This window comes from Leptonychotes weddellii, chromosome 8 (assembly GCF_054177405.1).
Source record: "Leptonychotes weddellii isolate Sample4059 chromosome 8, ASM5417740v2, whole genome shotgun sequence".
In the NCBI taxonomy this organism is placed as follows: domain Eukaryota; kingdom Metazoa; phylum Chordata; class Mammalia; order Carnivora; family Phocidae; genus Leptonychotes; species Leptonychotes weddellii.
Window position 1 is genome coordinate 66,630,127 of NC_138376.1, and position 8,433 is coordinate 66,638,559.

The 8,433-nt window shown below is 42.7% G+C and overlaps 1 protein-coding gene across 3 annotated transcripts in view; it reads right to left on the bottom strand.

Annotated features, from left to right (window-relative positions):
* Nucleotides 1-7,381, bottom strand: part of MDN1 (midasin AAA ATPase 1) — a 158,771-nt gene extending 151,390 nt beyond the window's left edge. For 2 of the 3 annotated variants that reach the window (XR_014147804.1, XM_081828638.1), the window contains exon 1: nucleotides 7,111-7,381. Coding sequence is in view for 2 of the 3 variants with exons in the window: in XM_081828638.1 (XP_081684764.1) it covers nucleotides 7,111-7,212 (102 nt within the window). In the remaining variant the exon portion in view is untranslated. The remainder of the gene's footprint in view (nucleotides 1-7,110) is intronic. The other variant, XM_081828637.1, reaches the window with a different exon arrangement.
* Between the last annotated feature and the right edge of the window lie 1,052 nt (nucleotides 7,382-8,433).

The window sequence follows — 8,433 nt, forward strand, 5'->3', positions numbered from 1 at the left end:
GCTTTGGTAGTTTGTATTCTTCAAACACTCTTTGATCTAAACTGCTTAATTTATTAGCATAAAATTGTTCGTATTAATCATCTATCTTTTTACTCTTTTTAGAATCTGTTAACAGTGGCATTTTCATTCCTAGTAGTTTGGATCTTTCCCATTTATTCTTGATCAGTCTTTGCAAAGACTCACCTTCTGGTTTCACTGGATTGCTCTATTGTTTGTCCGTTTTCTATTTCACTAATTTCTACTCTTACCTTTATTATTGTCTTTCTTTTACTTATTTTGGGTTTAATTTGCTCTTCCTTTTCTAATTCTCTAAGGTGAAAGCTTAAAAAATATCACTGATTTCAAATGTTTCTTTCCTAATATAAGAATTTAATGTTATAGGGCGCCTGGCTGGCTCAGTCGATAGAGCATGTGACTCTGGATTTTGAAGTCAAGAGTTCAAGCCCTGTGTTGGGCTCCACACTGGGCATGGGGTCTAATTAAAAAAAGAAAAAAAAAAAAGAATTCAATGTTTTGAAAATGTTATGAATTTCCCTCTAAATACTGCTCTGGCCGCATTCCACAATTCATTTAAATTATTCAGTTCAAAATACTTTCATGGGGATGCCTGGATAGCTCGGTCATTTAAGCATCTGCCTTCGGCTCAGGTCATGATCTCAGGGTTCTGGGATTGAGTCCCATGTTCGTCGGGCTCCCTGCTCGGTGGGGGAGTCTGCTTCTCCCTCTTCCTCTGCCCTCCCCACAGCTTGTGCTCTCTCTCTCGAATAAAATCTTTTTTTTTTTTAAAGATTTATTTATTTGACACAGAGAGAGTGAGCGAGCAAGAGAGAGCACAAGCACAAGCAGGGGGAACAGCATGCAGGGAGAAGCAGACTCCCCGCTGAGCAAGGAGCCGGTGGTGGGGATCAATCCCTGGACCCTGGGATCACGACCCGAGCCGGAGGCAGTCGCTTAAATCAAATGAGCCACCCAGGCGCCCCTCAAATAAAATCTTTAAAAAAAAAAAAAATTTCTGATTCTCCCAGTGATTTTCCTTTAACCATCTTTTTTTTTTCCTCTAATTTTGTTTTTCAATTTCTAACATTTAGGGATTTTGCCAGTATCTTTTTGGGGCTTTTTTCCCCTAATTTAATTCCAGTGGGGTCACTGAATATCCCAAGTATGATTTTAATTCTCTTAAATTTATTGAGACTTGTTTAATGGCTCAGAATATGCTCTATCTTGGTGAATGTTCCAGATGAGCAGAACATGTATTCTATTGTTATTAGGCACAGCACTCATAAATGTCAAATAGGTCAGGTTTATTGATAGTGGGTCTTCCACATGCTTAGTGATTTTCTGTATTTGTTCTATCAGTTTGTCAGGATAGAATGTCAAAGTCTCCAATTGTAATTGCGAATTTGCTGGTTTTTCCTCTTCTGTCACTTTTTTTTTTTTTTAAAGATTTTATTTATTTTTTCTAGAGAGCGAGCGAGAGAGAAACAGCATGAGAGGGGAGAGGGTCAGAGGGAGAAGCAGGCTCCCCGCTGAGCCGGGAGCCCGATGTGGGACTTGATTCCAGGACCCTGGGATCATGACCCGAGCCGAAGGCAGACGCTTAACCATCTGAGCCACCCAGGCGCCCTTTTTTTTTTTTTTTTTTAAGATTTTATTTCTTTATTTGACAGAGAGAGACACAGTGAGAGAGGAAACACAAGCAGGGGGAGTGGGAGAGGGAGAAGCAGGCTTCCCACAGAGTAGGGAGTCCTATGCAGGGCTTGATCCCAGGACCCTGGGATCATGACCTGAGCCGAAGGCAGATGCTTAACGACTGAGCCACCCCTTCTGTCAATTTTTGATTCACATATTTTGATCTTCTGTTATTAGGTGTACATATATTTGAGGTTTCTTTCTTAATTTTGCGCTACTGATATTTGGAGCTGGATGATACCTTGTGAGGCTATCCCATACATTGTAACATATTTAGCAACATCGCTGGCCTCTAAATACTATATGCTAGAAGCAACCCCACCACCACCAGTTGGGACAACCAAAAATGTCTCCAGATTTGCCCTTGGGGCAAAATTACCCCAGCTGAGAACCAGTAGGCTGGATTAAAAAATACTTGACACAAAAAATGGAAATAAGGTTGACAGGAAAAAGAAAACAAAAAACAGTTCCTTTTAATAAATTTTTATTTTGGGGGCACCTGGCTGGCTCATTCGGAAGAACATGAGACTCTTGATCATGAGTTCAAGCCCCATGTTGGGTGTAGAGATTAAATAAATAAACCTTTTCTTTTTTTTAAAGAAACTTTTAAAGTTTAAAAATTTCAAAAACTAAAAAACACCTCATATACCATATACCACTTTAGAAAGCTTGGATTATTATTCTGGAGACAATGGGGAGCTTTTATACAGAATGGGGACAGATTCAGATGACTTATTAATGATAATTACATTAAATGACCAGAATAGGGAACCTAGAGAGAAAAAAAGTAAGTTAGTGGTTGCCTGGGGGGATTTGGGAGAGCACAGCAATGCAGTGGCGGGGTGGGGGTTGGGGAGGAATGCGGTTAGCTAAAAGATATGGGGATTCTTTTTGAAATAATGAAAATGTCAGGGCGCCTCACTGGCCCAGTCGAAAAGAGCATGCAACTCTTGATCTCAGGGTCATGAGTTTGAACCCCACATTGGGTGTAGAGATTACTTAAATTTTTTTTAAAAATTAAAAAAAAAAAATGTCTAAATATCAGTCTAAAATAAACTGTGATAACAGTTGCACATATCTGTGAACATAGCAAAAACCACTGAACTGTACACTTAAATAAATGGATGAAGTATAAGGTATGTGAAATGTATCTCAATAAAGTGGTTTTTAAAAATTATTATTATTATTAAAGCTCACATGTACTGATTATTTACTTTGTGCCAGGCACTTTAGTAAGCTCCTCACATGCATTATCTAGATCTTACAACAATCTTATTTATAGCAATAATAATTAACCACTTTTTATAAACAGTGCTTACAATAGTCTAGGCATCTAATTCTCCCAGCAACCCATAAAGTGGTAATATTATCCCCATTTTACAGATAAGGAAACTGAAAAATAAAATAAGGGGTTAAGGCCACAAAGCTAGCAGCAGAACCGGAGTCCTTGCAACTATTTAGCAGCTGCCATATGTAATGTATCAAGAAACTGAGACTCAGGAGAGTTAAGTAACTTGTTCAAGGCCCCAAAAGGAATTAAGAGAATAGATTTGCTCTTCAGCCATACTTCAGTTCCAGTATCTTAAGCACTCTGCTCTTCCTGAACACAGACAGTGATCAAGGAGGTAAGGGATGCGTGATATTATCATTTATAAAGCATTTTTTTAAAGATTTATTTGCGAGAAAGAGAGCTTCGTGCACATGTGGGGGGAGGGGCGGAGGGGCAGAATCCTCAAGCAGACTCTCTGGTTGAGCAGAGTGGGACCAGGGCTTGATCTCACCACCCATGAGATCTCAACCTGAGCCAAAACCAAGAGTGGGACGCTTAACAGACTGAGCCACCCAGACTCCCCATGATTTATAATAGTACATTTTCTTAAAAACCCTTGGAATTAATTTCCTGTGAGGAGAGTGATAAAGGTGTCCTTTGTTATGTTGTTATGTTAAGGACGTGAATTTAAGGGTCTTTTTTTTGGTTTTTAAAGTAAGTTCTAGGCCCAACATGGTGCTTGAACTCACTACCCAAGATCAAGAGTTGCATGCTCTATCAACTGAGCCAGCCAGGTGCCCCAAGGTAGTAAATTTTGGAAAGACCCAAGGATGGGGACTGGTTGTCAAGAGAACCAACCAAATGATTACAGTGTTGGAACTTTCAGTCCTACCCCCACCTCCATCTCACAGGCCAGGGGCTGGACACTGAGTTCCAACACTAATGGCTAAAGATTTCATCAACCATACCTATGTAATGAAGTCTCTATAAAAACCCAAAAGGACTTGATCAGGAGAGCTTCCAAGTCGGTGAAGACATGGATATGTGGAGAAAGTGTCACCTCTTGGGCGCCTGGGTGGCTCAGTCGTTAAGTGTCTGCCTTCGGCTCCGATCATGATCCTAGGGTCCTGGGATCAAGCCCCACATCGGGCTGCTCGGCGGGAAGCCTGCTACTCCCTTCTCTCACTCCCCCTGCTTGTGTTCCTGCTCTCGCTATCTCTCTCTGTCAAATAAATAAATAAAATCTTTAAAAAAAAAAAAGTGTCACCTCTGGAGAGGGCATGGAAGCTCTGCACTCCTTCCCACATTCCTTATCCTATGCATCTCTTCCATCTGGCAACTGCTGAATTATATCCTTTTTTTTTTTTTTTAAAGATTTTATTTATTTATTTGACAGAGACAGCAAGAGCAGGAACACAAGCAGGGGGAGTGGGAGAGGGAGAAGCAGGCTTCCCGCTGAACAGGGAGCCTGATGTGGGACTCGATCCCAGAACCCTGGGATCATGACCCGAGCCGAAGGCAGCCGCTTAATGACTGAGCCACCCAGGCGCCCTGAATTATATCCTTTGATAATAAACCATTGATCTAGTAAGTAAAATGTTTCTCTGAGTTCTGTGAGCCACTCTAGCAATTTAATCAAATCCAAGGAGGGGGTTGTAGGAACTTCCAATTCACAGCCAGTTGGTCAGAAGTGCAGGTGACAACCTGGACTTTTTTTTTTTTTAATTTTATTGTTACGTTAATCACCATACATTACATCATTAGTTTTTGATGTAGCGTTCCATGATTCATTGTTTGCGTATAACACCCAGTGCTCCATGCAGAGCGTGCCCTCTTTAATACCCAACACCAGGCTAACCCATCCTCCTACCTGACAACCTGGACTTTTAATTGGCATCTGAATTGGGGTTGGGGGACAGTTTTGTAGGACTGAACCCCTAACATGTGGGATCTGATGCTATCTCCAGGTAGACAGTGTCAGAACTGAGTTAAATTTTAAGACACCTAGCTTGTGTTTGAGAATTGCTTGGAGATGTTGGAAAACACACACACTGGAATGGAGTCAGAACTATAGGATGGTGGTGGTAGTAGGGATGAAAAGGAAGGAATAGATTCAATATTGAATAAATAAAACATGGAAGACTTGGCCATATGTGAAGGAAAAGGAGTGAAAGGAATGAGGACACTCAGTTCTCTAAAGTGACTGGATAGAGAGAAGGTGGTGTCACCAGCTGAGATAAAGAACATAAAAACAAACACAATCCTAAAAAAATTCTTACTTCAGATCTCAACTGCAATGAGAATCATGTTTTCAAAAGTCTTTGCTCTCCAATAAAAATTGTTTTGTTTCCAGGGCGCCTGGGTGGCTCAGTCGTTAAGCGTCTGCCTTCGGCTCAGGTCATGATCCCGGGGTCCTGGGATCGAGTCCCGCATCGGGCTCCCTCCTCAGGGGGGAAGCCTACTTCTCCCTCTCCCCCTCCCGCTGCTTGTGTTCCTGCTCTCGCTATCTCTGTCTCTGTCAAATAAATAAAATCTTAAAAAAAAAAAAAATTGTTTTGTTTCCAAAAATAGGAGAAAAAGAGAATGGCGACACAATCAACTCTTCTGAGTGAAAGTCTTGAAATGATTATGGTTACTGAGAATGGTTCAAGGAACAAGCCTGAAAGATGTCTCAGATAGGACAGAATTTGACAATGTGAAGCAAAGAAAAGGGAGAAGCAAAGGTGTCCTAATCTCCTTAATTCAACTGAACTTTCGAGTAGCTTTCAAGTCCAATACTATTTCTATACAATCTCAGAATCCAAATGAGTTCTCACACTTATGTGTGTCAGATTCTCTAAAACTTTATCTATTAAAGACTACAAACCATTTCCCCACCCTACTCCCAAAACATAAACAATTTTACATCCAGTTACAGTGGCGTGGAAACATAAATCTCCTGTTGCTGGTCCATGATCCCCAGATTCAGAATTTGTGCTTTGAATTCTAAAGCCCACTTACAAAAAATACCTCCAGCAACAATACATAATCCAGGAGCCTGTCACCAGAAGCTCAGCTCATACAAACTGATTATCTCTTTTCTTAGTCCAACCCATCAAAACTCAGTTTTCTTTCTACAGCTCACCATTTGTTTAGTGATTCCCTTCACTGGGTCTCAGAAGCCAGAAACCCCAAGATCTTTGACTCCTCCCTCCCCTTTAGATTTTCAGTTTGCTGTCACCAAACAGAAATGCCTCTCATGTTAGTTCTCAGCTGCTCCAGACCCAAAATACTCTCGTTGCTTCCTAAGCAATGGGATATATACACAACGCATTTATGACTGAATAAATAAGTTAGAGATACTGGAGTTAGAAGAAAAAAACCCCCATTTTCTACTCTCAAGAAGCTCAAAGATATTGGGGGTGAGGAAGCATAAAATAGAATATTAAAATGCAACGTGAAAAAAATGCATGATAAAGGTCCTCAACTCAGACAGTAGGGAGTCGAGGGAAGGCTCTTAAAAGGTCAAAAACCCATGTCCTAGAAGACTCTAATTCACCTAATAATGCCTATGGTTAATGTCACACAGTTAGCACTAGCTGTCTTGCTTTGCCCTTCAGTTGTTTTGTGTTTATGAACTCTCTCCAAAAATAGATGCTAAATTCCCTGGGGGCAGAGATCGTAACGAATTTGTCTCCTCACAGAACCACACCGTGCCTCACGCAAAGCAAGAACGCAATCAATACGTGTCAGCTGGCCAAAACTATGGGATGGGGCAGAAAAGAAAAACAGTCACCCAGACTAACAGGGGTGGCTTAGACTTGGCACACTAGAGTAATACACATGTCAAAATGGCAAAGATAAAACCTCAATTACAGAAAAACAAACCACATTTCTTTCGGAAGGCCACGTCTGCCACAGAGTGCTGCAGGGTGGTCGGCTGGTGGAGAGGACGGAAGGGTCTCTCAGATAAACACAAAAGGCTTCTTCCAATTTCCTCAAATACGCGTGGACGTCTCTGCCCCCGGCCAGCCCTGGGGAGGGGTCCAGGGTGACAGAACGCCGCTACTCTCTTCCCTTAAAAGTTGCGCGTCTCGCTCAGGGCTGCAGGGCACGCGCGAGGGGGGCGGCCGGGGTTTGCCCGGCAATTTCCCTCTCCCTCCTTCTTTTACCTGTTTGGCCAAGAACCTGCCCAGTTCGCTGCGGCTCTTCTCGTTCTTGGCAGCGAGTAAGCATAGCGGCGCGGCCGCCACCTCCAGGAAAAGGTGCTCCATGACGGCAGGCCCTCTGCCCCGGCGGCCACCAGCGCTCCCTACTTAGCGCTCGGAGCCCCCGAGCCGCTGAGGTCCCGCACCGGAGGTGCCAGCAACTACGCCCCCAGGGAAAGCACCCCGGCTGCCCCGCAGACACCGGGAGAACTGCAGCACACGTGGGGGAGCACGCGGCGCAGTCCGTCATCAGCCCGCGACCACGACGGCGACGGCGGGGCGGCAGCAGCCCCGCCCCCTCAGCAGCGGAAACAGCGGGAGTTACCACCGCGCCAGTTCCGGGAGCGCAGTAGAAGCGGACCGCTGTTGTAATCCGGGTCTCCTGGGTACAGTGCTGGTAGGTTTCGGAGGCAAGGTGTGGCGGTACAGCGAGACGGGAGATACCGCTAGGCCGGAGAAGCGAGGGAGCTCTCAGCCCACCATGCCTCCCTCCTGTGGAAGTATGACAAGCACGCCCCTTGCGGTATTCATAATATAAATATTGGAAATAAGTGCTCAGTTAGGGAATATTTAAAGTGTGGTGTATACGTTATATAATATTAAGAAGCCGTTAAAAAGAGTGGACTAGAACTTCACATATATGTGTAGTTCAAGAACAAGCCAAAATAATGACAAAGTCAGGCTAATGGTTGCTTTAGGGAGTATTGACAGCCAGGGGACCTGAGGGAACATCCTATGGTGATGGAAATTTTTCATTATCTTCCTCTCGGTGGTGTTACGCTGGTAGGTAAATTTTTAAAAGCAAAGAACAACTGTACACAAGATTTGTGCACCTTGTGTAAATTATGCCTCTAAAAAGTGTTTTAAAAAGGGGTAGATCTCTAATAACAAGTTATACTGTGATTCAGTCTTTTAAAATAAATGTATTTGAATTTGAAATTTTTTCCCTAGGGTTTGAATGTTTGCTTTTGGGGAAACTCAAACTCAAGCGCAGAACTTCCAGAACTGGGGAACTATAAAAATGGGGCAAAAAAGATTTCCAAATAAATAATATTTCTAAAATTTGCAAGAAAATTGAGAGGGTTCCCTGAGGACATAGTACAATGAATGAAAAATTACCCAAGTTTGAGGAATTACTCATTTTCCTCTGGGTATCTCCCATCTATATGTGAAGTGTACACATTAATACACGTATGTATGTTTCTTTCTCGTTAATCAGTCTTTGACAGGGTCTTACCCAAGAACTTAGAAGGGTAAAGGGAAAATTATTTTTCCTCCTCTACACAC